Source organism: Genypterus blacodes, unplaced genomic scaffold, assembly GCF_046128005.1.
Source record: "Genypterus blacodes isolate CSIRO-AG114 ecotype Tasmania unplaced genomic scaffold, CSIRO-AGI_Gbla_v1 ptg000039l_1, whole genome shotgun sequence".
NCBI lineage: Eukaryota > Metazoa > Chordata > Actinopteri > Ophidiiformes > Ophidiidae > Genypterus > Genypterus blacodes.
This window is the reverse complement of record NW_027466852.1, coordinates 2,057,906-2,077,825: the sequence shown is the minus strand read 5'-3', so window position 1 is coordinate 2,077,825 and position 19,920 is coordinate 2,057,906. Positions and strand designations below refer to the sequence as shown.

Genomic DNA, 19,920 nt, shown 5'->3' with positions numbered 1-19,920 from the left:
AATAATTCTCAGATCAGAAACACTGTCACCTAGCGTCCATTTGGCGCTAATGACAAACACAAATGTTCAATAGGGAACTAAGAAATCAAAGGTGGGATCCGTCGAGTCTCTGGTGTCTGTGCGCAACCCGGACGGATTTTGTGAACGTACTTCTCAGCCGTGTTGCTCATTCTGGTAATATTTTTTTCAAACAGACTTAAAACTTTTTAAATGGCGTTTGCTGGTCATCGCCGGGGCAGCAAATATTACAGCTACACAGTTAAATGATAATGTTTAGGTTGCTGGTTTAGTGACATGTCGTGGGGTCTTTAAACGTGTCCGTGCTGTTGGGTGTCACGATAGCTGGCTGGCTATCTGTCACGCTTTATCACTAAACCTGATCATTACGCGTTTTCAAGCACAAGTTCACCACTAACACGCTGTTATCCGTTATTATTACCTTTGTATTCGTTTCCTCCCATACTCCTAACTTGTTTTCTGGTAAATCGCGTGTTTCTATCTATTTGTGCTCGCAGCTAACGTGAAGTAAACCCGGAATTTGGTCCACAAAAATGCCTAAAAAGAAAACAGGAGCTCGGAAAAAGGCAGAGAGCCGCAAAGAGCGAGAGAAGCAGAGTCGAGCCAACCGGGACCTAGTCGATCTGGCCAAACACCCCTGCAACGGCAACATGGTAACACACGCACACACACACACACACACACACATGGAACAAACACACAGGCAAGCAAGCAGTCAGTCTCTTGTGTTTGAATAGATTCAGAGTTTGTACATTTTCTTCAAACTTTGCCACTTCATAATATTATTCATTGTTTTGTAGGAATGTGACAAATGTCAAAGGTCAGTGCTTTATTTTAAATAATTAAATCCATATGTAGTTCCAAGTACAAATGTCCCTTGAGTTCCTATTCCTCTCCTCTTCATCCTCACTGTCAGGAAACAGAAGAACCGAGCTTTCTGCTACTTCTGCATGGCGGTGCAGAAGCTTCCCGTGTGCGCTCAGTGCGGTGAGTCAGTCGGTGGCTTCCCTAATGATTCACCTTAGTGGAAAAAAATACATTTAAATACAATCGTTTGTTTTTTTTAAATTGTGTTTTTGAAGGCAAAATTAAGTGCATGAAGTCATCGGACTGCGTCATCAAACATCCCGGGGTCCACACCACTGGGATGGCCATGGTGGTAAGAGAGAAGACACAGATACAATAGAGATCAAATAGATACAGAAATGGGCAGCAAGTTCTTAAATAAGCTGAAAGTTCTTGATATGATGACAGATTGAGTGGAAGTTGTGTACAAACGTGAAGGTGTAATGCTAAGTGAGGAGTTGTGCATGAATAACTACCTCCTACTAAGTATAATATAATGATTGTTGTTAGTAGTGAATGTTGAACTTAATAGCAATAATATAAAATGTTCAATTTGCACATAAAGATGAATGAAGCATTTGAGTCCTCAGGGTCATGCATGTTGATATTCACTGTTGAGGCTTTCATCGTGTTGTTCCTCTTCTTGAACACCAGGGGGCAGTGTGTGACTTCTGTGAAGCCTGGGTGTGCCACGGGAGGAAATGCCTGAGCACCCACGCGTGCGTGTGTCCTCTGATCGACGCCGACTGCATCGAGTGTGACCGCGTCGTCTGGGATCACGGTAAGAGCCCGTACCAGATCCAGGTCTGGACCCCCCCCCCTCCCTCCGTCTTGTCTGACAGCAAAGGTCACCGTGCTTTGACCTCTGTGTGCAGGAGGGCGAATCTTCCGCTGCTCCTTCTGTCATAACTTCCTGTGTGAGGATGATCAGTTCGAGCACCAGGCCAGCTGCCAGGTCCTGCAGGCGGAAACTTTCAAATGTGAGTCATTCACGTTACTCACCTGATTTTTGCATGAAGGTGTGTGTCACAGTGTGTGTGTGTGTGTCTGCATGAGTGTGGCACGTGCATTTGCCACTTGAGTAACATTTGTACTATTTTCTTTCATTGCTCATTTTTAGGTGTGTCCTGTAATCGTCTGGGGCAACACTCCTGCCTGCGCTGTAAGGTGAGAGGAGGAAACATGTGTCGTCCATTACGCTCAGTTTGTCCACTTTACATCCCCGCACATGATTAATAAGATGAGAATCCCCCCCCCCCCCCCTGGTTTGGTGCAGAACATTCACATAGTTTAGTCACATTTCAGTGATTTTGAAGCAAAGGAATGAGATTTAGACCCACTTTAACCTCCCGACCCTCCAAGAGATCCTGCATGCCGGCTGTTGTGGACACACACACACACACACACACACACACACACACACACACACACACACACACACACACACACACACACACACACACACACACACACACACACACACACACACACACACACACACACACACACTCTCAGCCGGTGACAGTATCCCCAGAGGAATGAGGAAATGAAATGTGCTGAATGAGTCATTAGTGAGCACTTTGTCTGGAGGCAGCCTGGCATCAGACTCGTACAGGAGGAGAGAGTGACAACCTAACATAAACCTAGTGAATCATCAACCAGCCGAGGGAAAGCCCCCCTGTGGCCATGGCAACAACACAGTGAGATGAAAGGAGAAAGTGCAGAGTACAAACGCACCTAAGTAATCTTTGCATTTCAGTGGAAGCACAAGCAAAATGTGTGTGTTATTGTGTGTGTGATTGTGTTGCGAATTCTGTCCCAGGCCTGTTACTGCGACGACCACGCCAAGAGTAAGGTGTTCAAACAGGAGAAAGGCAAGGCGCCGCCCTGTCCCAAGTGTGGCCACGAGACCCAGGAGACGAAAGACCTCAGCATGTCCAGTGAGTCTCTCCTCAGCCTGCACGCATCACACGCCGTTAGTTTGCTCCGCTGCGTCCCGGAGGTCCAGGAAGCTTTGACTGCCCTCCTCAAGCACTTCGCAAACTAAACTGTGTGTGTGTGTGTGTGTGTGTGTGTGTGTGTGTGTGTGTGTGTGTGTGTGTGTGTGTGTGTGTGTGTGTGTGTGTGTGTGTGTGTGTGTGTGTGTGTGTGTGTGTGTGTGTGTGTGTGTGTGTGTGTGTGTGTGTGTGTGTGTGTGTGTGTGTGTGTGTGTGTGTGTGTGTGTGTGTGTGTGTGTGTGCGCAGCTCGCTCCGTTAAATTCGGCCGACAAAGTGGCGCCGACGAGTGCGACGACGATGGAGCGTCTGGGTACGAGTCCTACTGGAAGAACCTGGCTTCAGGAGGCCGAGACCAAGAGGATGACGACGACGACTATGATGATGACGAGGAGGATGACGACGATGATGATGACGAGGAGGATGAAGAGGAGGAAGAGGGCGAAGAAGCAGCAGCAGCTGCAGATTCCCTGGCAGGTCTGAAGCTGGAGGGAACCACAGGCTGACATGGGGACACCGAGCAGTGCAGCGCACCACAGCGCCCCCCCGTGGAGGTTACGTGTCATGGCGTAAACGTAAAACTGATATTTTATCAATCAATTCATTTTTTGGTTTAAGATAGATTTTTGTGTGTTTGTTGTAACGATGCAAATCAACTACCAGATGTTATGATAGACACGGAAATGTTACAGTTCTGTTTGGAAGTTACTCCTGCAGCTTTGTTGAAGTTTTACCAGTAATCGATTGGGTTTATTGGATAACGAAACCTATCAATGTAACAAATCTGCACCTGTGAAGAGGTTTTTGTGCTGCCATTCAATAATAAATCATCGATCACTCAGCGTGTATTGATCAGTCGCAGGTCTGTTTGGTGGTCTGGGTGTATTAACTGTGGGACATAATAAGAAATAGTCCGACTGCGTTCGCTTCCCTGCTCGTATTCTTATTGTGTAAAAATGTGACGACGTCGTGGTGGGAGTGATCTCGTTGTTGACTGCTGGGCGTGTTCGAGCTGCACTCCACAGCCAAGTCTGGACTACACGCACATACTAAATATCAATTTTGCGCGCAGACAAATGAGACGTAAAGGTTTGATCACGCGTGAAATGCCAACATGTGACCAGTTGGTGGGAGATCCTCGGCACAGATGACGGACTTGGTGACGGCGATGCCTCAGATCCGTGTCAGGATTTGCCTCTACAAACGACGAGCGGTGAGTTCACTTTCTGTGCGTGGAAACTTCAAATCAATGTGCGTGACGTGACGTGTTTGTGGTCGCTCACAGGTCAGGGGTGAACTGTGCGGAGGGTTGGGGAAGAGATCAGTGTGGCAAAGGTCACAGCAGCAGGGTTAATTGGTGATCCAAGGGGATCACACCAATCAGCGTAGCTCCCACACTACTCGTGATCTATTTTGTTAAAACACCACATTTAGCAGAACACTGGAGACTTTCACTTTCATTCGGCGCCTTTTTTTGTGCCCGAAGGCTCCTCCTTCTAAGTGCGGACTTCCTAAAAACGCGTTGAATGAAAGTGCAGAGATCAGCACGAAATGACCGCACGAGCCACGCAGCTGGAGTGTAACTTCTTCTTCTTCTGTGGAAACCTCACTGACACAACACAGCGCAGTGACACATCTGAGGGGGGTTAAATATAAATGTTGATCAAAGTTATTATTATTATTATAGTACGTATTGTTCACCAGGCTGTTATCAGTTACTATATAAGTGCAGGCAGCCATTGCATGACTCCATTTCTGCACGACCCCTGGTGTCATTGTGTACCTGAAAGAAAACAAGTGCTTGGTTAGCCATTTTTCTGTTGTCCCAAAGTGGCTCAGTGGACTCACAGTGTGCCAGCAGAATGTCACTGTCAGTGATTAAACACTTGATGGATGGTTATGTCCCCAGCCATGGTTTGAGAAGTATGGGAATGACGATGATAACAGCATTGTTGTCATCTCCAGAGTTGAACAACTAAGCATTTGTACAAGAGGTCTGCACCGGCAACACCGGCAGATAGTGTTGACATTCTTCAACCTCACATCAGGGAAAAAACATCTTAAAAATGCCCCTCTCCTCGATTTACCACTCTGTCCATTTACCGTAAGGCTCGCCCTCCAGGGCCAAGCTGCAGGATGCGTAAAAGGGAAGTTAGCCTAAACCTCTAAGGGAAGTATGAACTGAAGAAGCCTTTCGGATGAGATGTCAAACGTCTTAAAGCCTTTACTAACAAGTTCAGTTGCCTGAAATGAACTCTCCACCTCCAGTCTCATTTTTTAAACACCTGATGCATGACACTTGTATTTAACTTTTGCAAAACACTCAAAATTTGACTTTCACTCATTTGTACAATCACAACTAAGGCATCTCATGCAAGCTAATATTAAATGCACACTTTATTTTGAATATGCATGCTATAGATTATATACGGCAACAGTCACAAATATATACCAAATCATGCAAAACACCACTATAGAAATCAAAATCAACTTTTTCAGACCCAATTGAATGCATTTTGAACTTTGTGACACTGTGCTATATTAAATAGGCTGCACGAGTGTGTCATTTCAAATGTCAGTACGCACAAGTGGTGACTAATGAATTCTTAGTTGATCTCCTTACAACCTGGCATCCGTCTAACTTGGCGCAAGAGGGATTTCACCCTTCCTTGCTTTGATGAAAGGCCCCGGCTTTTTGATATTTGGATAGAGAGACACCCTTATTAAGTCTTTAATTCCACAACAAAAAAATATTGCAAAATATCGCAACCCTTGTCGATCAGCATCAGGCTCAGAACTTATCAATCGACTTGTATTAAAGCGACTGCACATACACAGTGAAAAAGCCACCCACACTGGAAAACAACTCTCAAATCCATTGCCCATGCGCTCCACCTGCTCACATCCCAAATCCTCAACTTGATCCTGAACTGAAATCAATCAATCAAATGGAGTCACATTGATTCCTCCCAGTGTAAATGTTCCAGGAGCAAAACTCCTCTGAATACAGTGGAAAGAAGCAGATCAGGGGACGAAGGATGGTTAGAGGAGCTACACGCCTCTGTGAAAGCCATCGTGCATCATCCCAAACATCTGGTCTGCGTCTACAAACAAGCTCGCCGTCTCTCTCTGCTCGGCAAAAAATAGAGCAAACCGGAATAGAGTCGTTCATTAATGCAAGACCCAGATGCAATTTACGGGCGAATATTAATTCCTCACTCAGCTGTGCAAAGGTTAACAGTAAATCAACAGGTCGCACAGCGGAGCACAGTAGTAAATCACATTGTTGGTGTGTGTGTGTGTGTGTGTGTGTCAGTGCCTATACAGGGAGGAATACCTGTTGTATTTATTCTCTCTCTCTCTCTCCCTCTCTCTGTCTCCCTCACTCTCTCTCTCTTTCCCTCTCTCCCTCTCTCGCTCTCCCTCCTGCTCTCTCTTTCCATCTCTCTCAATCTTTCCCTCTCTCCCTCTCCCCCCCCTCTCTCTTTCCATCTCTCTCTCTCTCACTCTCTCTCTCCCTTTCTCGAGCCTTCATTCTCAAAGATACATGTGGAGGTTGTGGTTGTGTTATTGTGATCCGAACAAAGTGCAGCCATGTCAGAATGCATCTTTATAGATTGAGGGATTCTCATTGGTCTAGGAAGAGAAGATGATTTGAGTCGGTTTGAGTGAGAATATTACAAAAATGAGTCACACATATGACACACTACACGTGAGTCACAACTTTACAGACAAGGGAGGGAGGATGGAGGAATAAGGCTACATGATGTTTGATAGATAATGAATCTGACACCTCATCCTAAATGATGAATGTAGGGACTCAAACTGCAGGATGATGCTGGTAGAAACATCCCAAGAAGGAGTTTTCCCACTCATTGCACAAGATCGATACAGTTAAACGAAAAAAGTCAAAAGGACAAATTTCATACCATTGCCGTATTTCTTCTCTCAGTGGTTTGTAACATTCCCATTCACTTTATTTACAGAAAGGCGTCCGGTTGCGTCAGTGCTATAACATCTGTCCAGGGAGCCACACAACTCAGGTCTGGCTTTCTTTCTTAATTCTGAGGTAGGCATACAGTGTTTGTTCATTTGAAGTTGATTATTGGCTATCACCCATAGAATGACTGAAGGAGAGCTTGTATCAATCAATAATGCAGCAAGGAATCAGCAGGGCTCAACACAATGAGACCCAATGAGAGATTTAATAGATAAATGACAACAGAACCAGCAGCTGCCATGTTTCACACACATCTGTATGCATTATCAACACGAGCTGTTTCTTCCTTTAAAGCGTCCTGAGTACATCTGCATGTGCTGCTTCTCTGGCTATTACAGCGAGCCTACAGACGTGCTTGGATGGGATTAAACACACCATTGAGGTGAGAGAAGGTATTACCTCAGAAATTCTTTTTTAAAGGTGTTTGAGAACTTTCACGGGAACACTGATTTGTCTAATTGTGTTTTTCTTTTTCTTTATTTGTACTCCTTCTCAGAGATCTGATGCTTTATTGTATTCACCATCAACCGATGACATTAAAGCTGTAAGTTGAAAGTTATAAGTACACTTCAAGGTTTTGGTTTTCATTTTAAATGGTAAATTATATTGCATGCTTATAGTGATAACGCTTAGTTTTGTGTTGCGTTTGTAAGTAATAACAACAGGTTGGCGAAGAACAACAACTCCCATAATTCCATCTGAAAGGCAACCATACAAATCTGTAGCTACCAAAGTTCTGGGAAAGTCAAAGTCCACTACCATTTCAGGAAAATCCTTTAAGGCGAAAACAAAAAAAATCTGTTGAATCACCTTTTCAACAAAATCAACATCAACAAAATATATCTAATATGTAGCTTTATGGATTCAGAATCAGTTCAGTGATCCTCCTTAATGAGAACAAATAGGTCCAGTTGATCTTCATCATCAAACATTTTATACGTTTGTGTCGGTATTCAGTGACGCAGTTTGTTTTGCAATGCATTGTGGGCATGCAGTGTCTCTCACAATGTTGTGTATTAATGCTTTATTATTCACGTGAGCTTGTGTTGATGAGCTGATTTTGCATTTTGGACGTGCATTTAAACAAATATTCAGATTTAGACACACATTTGTTTACCATGGAGTTGTGGCGAGAGAGAAAGAGAGAGAGAGAGAGGAGAGACTTTCCACGTTGCTCTCTTCTTCTCTCCCTCCGTCTCTCCTGTTTTGATTTTAACTAAATGAGCTGGATGTGTGCCCTCACCTGTCTTGGCAAAACAGGGCAGCAGACAAATATGCACTGAACAGAAATTCCCATTGTAGAGTTGGAGAAGTTTGTCTCTGGTTAATAATTTAATCCAGCACGAGAAACTGTGTTTGGAACAAATGAATGACACATTTGACGATAATATCAATATTTGCTCAAGTAAATGACACAATACATTTACATTACATTTACCATTTACATTACGATCATTTGGCAGACGCTTTTATCCAAAGCGACTTACATTACAGTTACCACCCTTCGCAGAGGGGGGAGCAATTGAGGGTTCGGTGCCTTGCTCAGGGGCACCTCGGCAGGGGCTCGAACCAGCTCTACCCACTGAGCCACTGCCTCCCTACAATACAATAGGGACTTCCTGTTATTCACAGTAAAGTCTCAGTGTTAAAATCTGACTTTGTCACTGGAACAGTTTCGACTTGAGTTCTCCCAGTTCACAGGTCCACAGTTTGGGATGCCAACAATGACAGGAAGGTTTTTAACTGCACTGACTCTGAGTTTAAGCGTCCATCTTATGTCTTTCTGTCGTAGAGCTGCAGAATGATGTCCCTCAGATGTTACATGTTGGAGCTGGAGGTGATCTTTTTTGAAGAGGACGTTGAGGATAAAGTAGTGGATTGTAAATGGAACTTTGAGGAAACTCTGCCTCCTATAGACGCCTCAGTAAGTCCTGTTTACATGGCTCTCATCCAGTAAGTAGTCTCAGGTTTGCTGTCACGAAAGCCTTGGCACACCAATGCAAATGTTTCACACAGAGAGTTGAACATGTTGAATTGACTTTATTTCTCCACAACATTTTGTTTATATGTGAAAATGTTTTCTTTGAAATTATTAGGTCGACTGTCCACCGTGTGAGGCCTACGCTCGTAAGAACACAACCGTATTCCTGAGCAGACTAAAAGACCTTTTGCACCAGTCCCTGGATTTGTGACGACAATGTAAATAAGTAATATACTAATTATTTTTATAAACTGTATACATGTTGTAAGTATTTTTGCCTTTGGTGCGTTTTGTAAATATATTCTGTCAAACCAGAGGACATTGTGCTTTATGGCAGATGTCTTATGATTGCATTCTATCATGTGTATTACTCTGATGAATGTGATGTCAAGTGTAATGTAAACTACACTATAATCTCAGGCTTTTTTTAAAAATGTTATTGTTGTGGTTAGATACAGTCACTGTGCATCGCTGCCTTCCTTTTGGAGTTGCATAGCAACATGTACTGTGTACTACTACAGTTTTATCAATCTCCATGGTAAACACTACTGAATACAGAAGCTATTATGAGAGTTCACTGAACTGCAATTTCTACTTTCCTGTCTCAGATATGCAGTCCTTGTTTATTGCTTGCCAAATATTCAAGATACAGGATGTTTGTTTTGTGTGAAATAAAAAGCAAGACAATGAAATATCAGAAATATAAACATTCATTACCACTGGGTCCTGCCACTCCCCACAGTTGGGACAGTGAGCTGTAGTATTCAGAACCTTGAATGCTCAAATGGTCCACACCAACTATGCACATGGCCTCAAGTTCAGACACCACCCACCAATGCTCGGCGACAAATTGCTCTTAAATTCTTTGAACAGGAAAATACACCCAGAAACTGTATCCGGTGCTGCAGTCGCCTGTGTGAGCTCACAATTGTGCATGAACCGAGATTTCATCAGATATGAGTCAATGTCTGTTTTTTTATGTTTGTGTTTTTATGTTTTGACAAAGAGGCGATTTGAGGTACTTTCTCTTGGGAAGTCCAGGTTTGTCCTATTGGTTGCATTCCAACACTTTTCCACCGAAATATATTCTATCATAAACATGAGGGGAAATTACAAAAATAAATATGTAAAGAATATGTACAAAATTATTCAAATTAAAATGGAATACTTAAAAATATTCAGTCAAATCATCTAAATTTCCATGTAACAATATCACACATCAGACATCATTTTTATTTCATTACTTTATTATATTTTAAATAAACAATAGTAAATATGCAGTGTAGAAGACATCAAATACACTTTAAACATGCATCAAAGTGCAAGGTCTCAAACCCTAAGTTATAAAATAATACTTTTAGATTACAAAAATAAATAATGTATTTGTTACAGATGATGTTCCAATCACTTCCGTATTCTAATCACAAGTGACGCATCAGGTGATTTCACTAGGCTGTACCATGAGATATACAATTCTGGAAAAATACTAACTCAGTTGCACCAATGAGACAGAATGTGGTGGAAACTGTTCAACATCAGCACTGGAATTGGTTTCTCATACGCCTGCGGACAGTTTGGTCTATATGGGTAAAAATACACTCCAGCAGCTAAATATAGTAAAGAGTAGGTAATGTCCTGATGTATATGTGCTCCATCCAGCAATAACAATCTGATTTCCTGTTTATACTGTACATGTAAGATATGTAATGATGCAATGAAAGGTGGTTAAGTTATCACCAGCTATCCAATTTCTGACTGAATTTCTCCATTGAGCACCTGAGGCATAACAATATACATACATACATACATACATACATACATATTTACCAAACTATAATATATCATTTACATGTTTACAGTTATTATACAGGTCATGACAAATGGAAAGTACATTCATCTTACAAGTTGCATGCTTGGCAAATCCAGCTTAAGTGCCAATTAGCACAAATACCCAAAATAAACACACAAAGTAAACTTCCAAACCACTTAAGCAAAACAAACAAAACCTCAGTTTACACTTAGGATAAGCATTCCTATCTATTTCTGTTTCGTTCTCACGAGTCAACTTTTCCGTAAGTCCCCTCCGGTGGTCTGTAGCACTTGGGAAAGGCCATCAGCTGCAACATGTTGAAGGCATATTTCCTGCATTTAATGTTCTTTTGTACGTTCTCAATCCGACATCCTTCTCTGGTGATCAATTATAGAGGGATATAGAGGAATAAAGGAACAGGAGGAGGGAAAACAAAAAGTAAATATGAGACATGTTTTCTGATGCATGGGTGATTATGGACACAAAGGAACAAATCAAACACAACTGAACACTATTGCAACTCTGATTGGGTCTTTCACTGACTCCAATAATCAATACAGCATAAGTTCGAGGTCAGGCTGATAAGGACTAAAAGACATTATATACTGTATACTTATGTTAGGTATATATGATACTGTATGGACCAATTATAAAGCAGCTTGTTCAAAAGTGATGATTGACGCACTTGCAAGAAGTGGAAGACGAGTGGAGAGAACGACCGATTTGATGAATGCTCCTGCCAGCATAGAGCAGAGGTGCACCTCTGTGTAATGTACATGGGTCCAAAGCTTCAGTTGCAGACTTATTGGGGGGTTTGGGTGGGGTGGCAGGGCTTGTATGTTCCCAAAGACTTCTTTACACTGATATAATCTTCTTCCTTCAACAGGAAAACACTCTTCATAATGGGCTGGGAAAAAGCTGCATGTCAACGTGAGAGTGGAGGAGCAGAGCACTGGAGAAGCATGCCCTCATTTGTTTCTTCCCATCTGAGAATGTAATGAAAGAGAGCCTCTGGGAATTTTGTAGATGAGAATGCACCGTTATTGTTGTATTTATTACCAGAACACTTTGGTGCTGTAATGGTATCATTTGCCAATCTCCAGTGTCTATGACAAAAAGACATTTATATATTTGTCAGCCACCTTTTTCTTATTTATTGAAGTTTAATAGCTTGACATGGCAGCGCTGACACAGTATTAAGTCACGCAGTCTTGCTAATGCTTCCGCCATATATCAAAGATTATGTTTCTGTTTGAGAGCATAATGCATTATGGGAAAGAAGCCAGAGTGTTCAGTTTCTAGCCATGAGACAGTGAACAAGTGTTGCCCTGCAGCAAATAGATAACTGGAATTGATTTGTCCTTGAAAAGTAACTGAACCTCAGCATTCTAGTACACGCCTCTGGGTGTCCATGGCAACAGAGGCATAGGTACAAGTGTCAACAAATCTTGATTATAAGCTTTACCATGGCCCCATTCGTTGTGGGGCTTTCATTAGATGTTGTAGGTAGAAGTGTCTATTTGTGTCCGCCTCCTTACTGTGTAAATATGAACGTACTGTTAGTATAATATTGGAGGTATACACAATGTAATACCACGTAGCAAGTGTGGTAACTTCATGGCTCGGACAACCACTTTCATAACCAACCTTTATATGACAGAGTTTGTGTGATTCGTGTCTTTCTTTAAATCAATGTAAGGTGAAAAATGGTTCAAGAACAATATTCTCTGTCCTACAAAAACATTCAGCGACTCAGTTGATCCAAACTTAAGTGTGCAGATCAATTTCAGTATATATGCAAGTACTAAAGACATTTTTTTAAAGCACATATTATAAATATATTATATAATACAGATATATAATTTAGTCTATGTGTTTGATGATTTAAAGGATATTGTGTGATAGTTTTAACCCACTTTCCCTGTTTCTGCCAGCGACACAATTTCAACCTCACTTTTTTTGCAGAATGTATCTCTGAGATTAATGTCCACCCATGCAAACACGCAGGACCAAAGTAATTCATGCACTTCCAGTTTGAGGAAGAGGTCATCCCTGGAGGAGCCACAATTCAACTCTGCTTAAAGCTGTAAATCGGGCCCTGAAAAACAATGCCTTGGGCCTTGGGAAGGATAAGGTCAGCCACAGAACGTAAAAGGATACATCTGAGCTATGCTGTCCTACTTCCCCATTCCTACTTCTTCACTTTGATTTACTTCGCAAAGGAGGAAATAAGAAAAATGATCCTAGAAGTGATTGATAGCATAGCTTGGTGCCAAAATATGCTAACTCTTTTAAAGCCAGTTTCGTTGTTGGCTGAAGAAAAGCATGAAAGGATTCAAATGTTTAGTCCACAGTGAGGCATCTTCAGTGGTTTCATCACGATAAGAGCATTCTAATCAAGGGGCATTCAGGAATTTAACACAAAATGTACCAAGATCAACCTGTGACTCTGAATGTTAGATTAGATAGAATGAGATGCTGCATTGGATCATTCATTTCAAGGATTCCCATTTGCAGCTACTGTTATAGTATAGAAACGTAGAACTGAACTCCTAATTATAAATGTATACTGTAAGTTTATATCCGTTTGGTGCCGCAGTGTTATTGTGTGAAATAAAACACACTTGGCGTCGACTCATCAGTTTTAACTTCCGTCAGCTACTTTATCTACTTAGGAAAGTTAGTTCTTGACGGAAATTAAGGAGAGTTTTTTACAAACTGCTCATAGTCAGATAGGAACGACTAAAGAATTAGTTGCCACTTATGCTACTTAGCGCCGTCTGATCAAATCAATTTCCCCCAATCCTCAACTGTTTCAAAGGGATTAGCACGTGAAAGCTTGAAGTCAATAGGCGAATCAAAGCACACACACCCTAATTAGCCCAACCCAGCAAAGCCAATCAATTCACACTACCACCATTCATAAAGGAAGAATCAGCAAACACAGAAAAGGAGGGTGTTTAGATAGCATTGTCAGCAATTTATTGATATTTTGCAAGCAGAAAAACAAGACTTAAAATGAGCCACACAACCAGTAAGTGGGAGCTAACGAGCAGCAGGGCAATGGGGTAAAAGTGTCGTGACGCTGGTTTGTTCTCTGCCACGGTGCCAGCCTCAGGGTCGTCCCACTGCCCAAAGTCTCCCTGGGTCAGCCGACTGCAGGGGCGCCCGTCAAAGCGAAACACATGAACAGAGACAGATCAAAACACTGTGGTGTTAGTACACAGTTAGACGCTGCCTAAGTGGGACTCTGAGCATCAGCTAATCACTCCAGAGCCAGAAAGCCCACTTAGACACGGCCATTAGTACAGTAGTTTGCTTCCAAAAAGCAGCCACAGACCAGCAGGCGGTGATAGATGGAGATGCGGTTAATGGACACGAGGCAAAAATGTGAGAAATAGACTCGGCGGAAAAAGTGCAGAGAGCCATGTGGTCCGAGGAGAGGGCGGAGCAAGGAGACATGCACTGCAATGCAAACATTTCAGATAAAGATGTTACCTAGAATCGGTTTTCCCGTTCAATCTGATCCGAGCCGACGTGTGTTTGCTGAGCTAAAGTATCTGAAGCAGAGGCCCTGTCATCACACGTGGTGGTTAAACAGGATTTTGAGGAATGTGACACTTGTTTTTAGTGTTGTTTTCTCCCCCAGCACCTTTTCAGTATCAATTCATCACGTTCACACCGATCGCTTGAGAGTTCAGGCAAGAGCACTCGAGCGCCCTGGCAACCGCTTCCCATTTGATCATCGACACCTTTGGTCTCGTACAAACGTTTGCTCCTTCCACTTTTACAACACGACAGAGAGAACCAGCTAACTCAACTTGTTGCACCATTAGAAGTACAGGAGACAAATGAAACGGGATACAGATTGTTCCCTTCTTTTGATTCTGTCGTTTCATTGTTATGATTTCAACGCTTTACAACTGTGATATTGTTTTGAATTGAAAGGTTAATTCATAGTACGGCCGTCTTACCAGGAAACACATTATTCTGCATTACCTCATAGCTGCCAAACAATCAACCAGTTTGTTCAGTCTATCAGTATCTTGCAAATAGCTACGGACAGATATGTTGCACAATCTGTCCGTAGCTTTGCCCCGCTGCAGGGAAGATGACAGAAAGGGAGAGAGGCCAGAACGAGAAAGTGTGAGATCAGCTCAACAGTGATTTGAACTGAATCAACTGTGTAGGCTTAGATCATAAACGTTCTGATCACAAACCCAAGTGAGCCAAAGACAACAACAGGTTACTATCGAGACTGAGCGAGATGACAACATGCAAATGACAAAAGAAGCGGAAATCTGACGTCAATGAATGAGGAACGTAGTTTTGCGACAACGCCCGTTGCTGCATTTCCCCATTCATCCCTTAAACTGTGAATGAATAGTAACTTTTCCTGGTTTCATTTCCACAGCACCAAATGGGCCTCTTTATGTTGTTTTAAGAAGTTCATTTAACAGTCAGTCATCACAGACTGAAGCGAGCGCGCACAGACGGATCGCTTTCGCTACGCCTGAGGGACGCCGCGGCAGAAGCGCTCTTATTTTTCTGCCTTTTGTTCTCCGGCGTTGATCCCTCATCACATCAGGCGATATTCCACCACAGATTTTACATGAGAGCACCGTCGGATGAGAGGAAGCGCACAGTGAAGGAGACCTTTCGCTGTTTGTCTCTTCATCGCTGATGGATGTTTGCATGCATGAGTGGCTTTGGCCGTGTGCAGGAGCATGACCGTGGTAGAATGAGGAGATTCACAATGGCAGCACCAATGGTGATAAGCTGGGAGGAGCAGGTCACATTTATAGTGGGTGCAGGTTTTTACTCTAACCAGGCTTTGATAATGAGATTTCACTTAGCTACAAGAGTAGAATTCTTTTGGATTCTGGCCAGAACAATAACTTGCACCCATACCAGCGCCATGTGCCATCTCGTCTTTGTCTTACCTCCGCATACAGTCCAAGGCTCGGATGAAGAAATCCTTGTTGAGCTGGTGTTCGTCGCGGAGGAGCGCACACTGCTCTAAGGTGACAGACATGGACGTCCGATCTTTGGCACTTTTACAGCTGGTGAACCTGATGCCATTTAACCTTCGGCAGATCTGCGAGGGAAAAGGAAACGGCAAGCAACTAATAAATCTGAAGGCCAGTGCTGCAACGTTGAAATAAAAAAAGGCATTAACATGCACAAACAAAGGAATATTGGCTTTCAAGTGAAAAGGCTGCAGCTTCCATATAACTTTCGATCAATCCATCACGCTCAGTTACTTTATCTTCCCTTCAGTGCTCCCATCAAAGCTCATGGGATATCAACATGTCAAAAACATTACACTGCACTGGTTTTGCAAAATGTGAAACAGTGACTCATTTACAGCTTTCAGTTAAGTCGCTCTGCACCATTGAGGAGTGGAAAGGCACGGCAAAACGACACACACACACACAGCATAAATCGCTCACCGCTCCTGCAATCCACAGTATCTCCACGTTCTTCCTCTTTTTCGTTACTACATTCTGGCCCAGGGTTTCAAGTAATTCCTTTAAGTCGGTTTGTGTCTGAAAACACGGTAGACCTGTACAGGAGAAAGGACAAAATTGGCATTTCTATGCGACTGAGGGCGACCGAGTGTGTTCCTGCCGCAGCACCGGCACAAACAACATTTAACCCTTCAATAGATCAACAATGAAGTGTGCTGACAATTTGCTGAAGTGAGGATCACTCTGAGCACTTACATTCAAGGGGAACCTTCTCGCTTAGTGATTTGTAATAGGCTTCTAACATTTCAAAGTTCCTCTGGTTTATTCTCTCTTGGAGGGAGATATCTCCAAACCTGACGGCGTGACAAAGAGAGGAAGGGTAGTTAGGACACAGCGGGACCTCAGAAAAGCTGTAAAACCTTATATTGACAGTGAACACTCATGCACAGCAGCAGTGCTTTGTCTGACACTGAGCCTGCTGCGGTTGCTTGCTTGCTTGCATGCGTGCAGAGGAGAAGTGCTTGAGTGTGCGGCTGTACCTCTCTGCTATTGTCTGTTGCTCGTTGATGCCCACGTTGAACAGCACCGGGAACACTTGTAAGGGCTTGCCCTCCTTGATTTCCTCTGGCAAAGTCTGAAACACCAGTCGCGGTAATGGCACTTCAACGGTGAAGTGGTCTCTGAATGAGTAGGCCAACAAGAGAGAGAGAGAGAGAGAGAGAGAGAGAGAGAGAGAGAGAGAGAAAGGGAAGGTGAAAGGCATGAAATTGGTAAACAGAAATGTGATAGGATTTGCAGCGCCGCAGAATTTGATATGCTTGGAAAAGTTGTTTTTTTTCCCCAAACATTTTTATGACGAAAAATAAGTCAGCGCAAGCAGTGATAAGACAGAGTGATGGTGTGAGTGTGTGTGAGAGAGTAAACTTATGTGTGTTTGAGATAAATAGTGTGTGTATTATCTTATCACAACAGCTCAAACACACTGCCCTCATGGTGAATGTCTCTATATTACAGAGACTAGGGGTGGAGGTATGATAGAAAGTGTTTCTGACAGAAAGGACTAAACAAAATATGTGCTATGACGTGTGTATTTCACCAACAGAGCCACTGCCCAATAATGTGGCCGTACAGAAACACGCCGTGGCCTCGCTGGATATCCTGTTCCTCCCAAAGGCCTCATAAATCACAAGTACCTGTAAATCTGTAAAATTCTCTGTCACAGTGACCTGTTGCATGATCTTAAACCTGCAGGCTGCGGCTTGATTTATTGCTTCTTTCGATTCCCTCCATTTACTTTCACAACAGCAATTATAATACAGCATTACAGCATTATAATTAATACAACAAGATAACATGTACTTATCCGTGTACTGTACGCATTTCACGACGTGTTTAAACTTTATTTGTTATCGTTTATGTGCACATATTACATGCGCACATATTATGGTTTTAACATTTCTGTGTGTGTGCGCAGATCTTACCGATTACAAATATATGCTTGTAAAGGGCTCATTTATATAGAAAATAAAACAAAGATATATATTTTTTTGTTACAATAAAGACTCGGAACATAAATGCACATAGTGCTGCTGGTCTCCTCTCCTTAAGTTAATAGTAACGCTTCGGTATTGATCTGAATCGCCCTGTTGTGAAAACTGTCTGCTCTGGAAATAAGCTTCTTTGTCGGCGTGGAGATTCACACAAGGAGCCAACGAGCCGCAATAGCAAGATTGCCAAACAAAGAGTAAACAACTAGAGTTTATAGGATTGCAGTTGAAATCTTCGTCTGGTACTGGTATCAGGCTGTGATGCGGTGCCGTATCATCCTCCTCTACATACACATTATTATATTGGATTGTGAAAAAAAACAAAAAACAAACACGGAGACTGGATCGATCTCTCACCTTCGGCCACACACTAAGGGCTGAAGGTCACTGAGGTCATCTGTCTTGGCCTCGGTGATCTTGAAGGTTACTCTCTGCAGGTCTGAGATTCCGATCTCCATGTCCTCCAGCATTCCGATTTCTTCACCTTAAAAAGCGCCAACATGAGAAAGTCAGCTTTACTTACACTGTTACTGTAGTTACTGGAGGTGATGTTTGTTCATATTCTGCTATTCTGCGCAGTTTAACCATTAACAGGCTCATAGGCCAGGTATAAAAAGCCTGTAATAAAAGTATCCAGCCAAAAAAACACCCTGTTACACCCTGACAATGACTCATCTAAAGGAAAGGAAACAAATAGTTGCCTACAGAGTGCTTAGAGGTTTCCAGTTATTAATTTGCATTTATGTGTTCACTTACTGTAAGTGCTGAGCAGGCTCTCAAACTGGGCCACCAAGCCAACCAGGTGGAGCTGCCTCAGGAAGGCTTTGTCTTGCATTCCTGCGTACAGCCTCATGACAAAACCACAGGCTAATGCTGCCAACTACACACAGACGGGCAGGTACACACGTGTACACACACAAGTGTACAGGCACACGCACACACACACACACACACACACACACACACACACACACACACACACACACACACACACACACACACACACACACACACACACACACACACACACTATTTAACAAGTGAACTGTTCAACATCAGTCATTCATTGCTCTTGGCACAAACTACTCATAATTCTCTGATCAGAGAAAATCATTTTTGGTACATGACATTTTGGTGTACAAAAGGCATTTCATAAACCTTACATAGTTGCCTTTAGGCACACAGTACCATTGGACATATGTTGACATCAGCAGTTTTAGTGAGCATTGTTACTTTAGTCGACTGAGCAAATGTGGTGAACTGTTACCTGCACAATAACAAAATAATATTTGTAATATTGTAATTAACAATGACAAGAGTTGGAGAGACGTCCACGTCCCCAGAAGGACATCTGAGGAGTTGTTTATATTCCAGTGTGGCCACCTACCGCCTGACTGAAGACCACGTCTCTCCTCTGCTGCAGCAGGAAGCCCTGTGGAATGCTGCAGGCTGCCTCCTGTAGGAGCACGAAGGTCATGGCCCTCTTAGCCCGCTCCACCACCTCCATCACACACTCCTTTAACCTGGTCACCAGAGGGCACAGCTGCCCCTTCCAGTCACCTGGGGGAGAAATGGGATGGGGACCAAAGGATGGGGACGGGGCATACAGAGGTGTGTGAACCATACAATCCAGTTAAAGAGGAAACTATGTCAGGCATTCACTTTCACTTGCACGGGAAATGACAGCTAATGTTTCACTTAACCGGTTCAGCAGGGAAAGATTTTTATGATGTGGGGAACAAACAATAAAGCGGTTTAATAAATAGCAGGAGCTCTGCTATTATTTCATCAGAGTTATAAATCTCATTCTAAGCACTTATCTTTTCCTTAAGGGTGAGCCCCTATAATAACTCCACCCAAAAGATAACAACTGTGCAGAATGTTATCAGTGCATTTCGCTCTTCAAACATACATTCATCTGGCCAACAGGGGGCAGTGTTACCTCAGCAATCTCCACAATTAGGTTTCCCACTATGCATTCTGCTGAGAATCACACCAAAAAGTTCTTGGGAAAAGCTCACACGCTCACACGCACGCAGGCACACACAAGCACGTACACACACGCGGAATGTATAGCACGTATCAGACTTGCCCTTGCCTTGTCAGAGAAATCACGTCTTATCTCGTTCCGCAAATACCGCCTCTGCACAGAGAATGGAGAAACAGAACTCCAACTGTCATCTCTTCAACAGCCCACCTGTCCAAACATCCAAACCCCCACAATGCATCCACAATGCCTTGCCATCAAAAGT

The 19,920-nt window shown here is 43.0% G+C and overlaps 3 protein-coding genes across 11 annotated transcripts in view; 2 read left to right on the top strand and 1 right to left on the bottom strand.

Annotated features, from left to right (window-relative positions):
• The first annotated feature begins 79 nt into the window (after positions 1-79).
• On the top strand, positions 80-3,701 carry znf330 (zinc finger protein 330). Its single transcript, XM_076148216.1, has 10 exons — positions 80-174; positions 516-671; positions 819-838; positions 935-1,005; positions 1,101-1,177; positions 1,519-1,645; positions 1,740-1,844; positions 1,985-2,031; positions 2,687-2,804; positions 3,109-3,701. The coding sequence occupies exons 2-10, from the start codon at positions 552-554 to the stop codon at positions 3,363-3,365; spliced, it is 942 nt and encodes a 313-aa protein (XP_076004331.1). The 5' UTR covers positions 80-174; positions 516-551; the 3' UTR covers positions 3,366-3,701.
• Positions 3,702-3,856: 155 nt separating this feature from the next.
• Positions 3,857-10,419, top strand: il15 (interleukin 15). 2 transcript variants are annotated; one of them, XM_076147814.1, is made up of 6 exons: positions 3,857-4,072; positions 6,846-6,928; positions 7,154-7,241; positions 7,356-7,403; positions 8,652-8,783; positions 8,956-10,419. In XM_076147814.1, exons 1-6 carry the CDS (start codon positions 4,007-4,009, stop codon positions 9,049-9,051), a joined length of 513 nt encoding a protein of 170 aa, XP_076003929.1. In that variant the 5' UTR covers positions 3,857-4,006; the 3' UTR covers positions 9,052-10,419. The 2 variants fall into 2 exon arrangements, with proteins under 2 accessions (XP_076003929.1, XP_076003930.1); XM_076147815.1 differs by lacking the exon at positions 7,356-7,403.
• Positions 9,036-19,920, bottom strand: part of inpp4b (inositol polyphosphate-4-phosphatase type II B) — a 104,401-nt gene continuing 93,516 nt past the window's right edge. For 7 of the 8 annotated variants that reach the window (XM_076147805.1, XM_076147806.1, XM_076147807.1 and 4 more), the window contains 8 exons: positions 19,056-19,228; positions 18,425-18,548; positions 18,026-18,152; positions 16,661-16,801; positions 16,377-16,474; positions 16,104-16,216; positions 15,594-15,748; positions 9,036-11,027 (listed from right to left, as the gene is read on the bottom strand). In XM_076147805.1, the coding sequence (XP_076003920.1) occupies positions 10,895-11,027; positions 15,594-15,748; positions 16,104-16,216; positions 16,377-16,474; positions 16,661-16,801; positions 18,026-18,152; positions 18,425-18,548; positions 19,056-19,228 (1,064 nt within the window). In that variant the 3' untranslated portion in view covers positions 9,036-10,894. The other variant, XM_076147813.1, reaches the window with a different exon arrangement.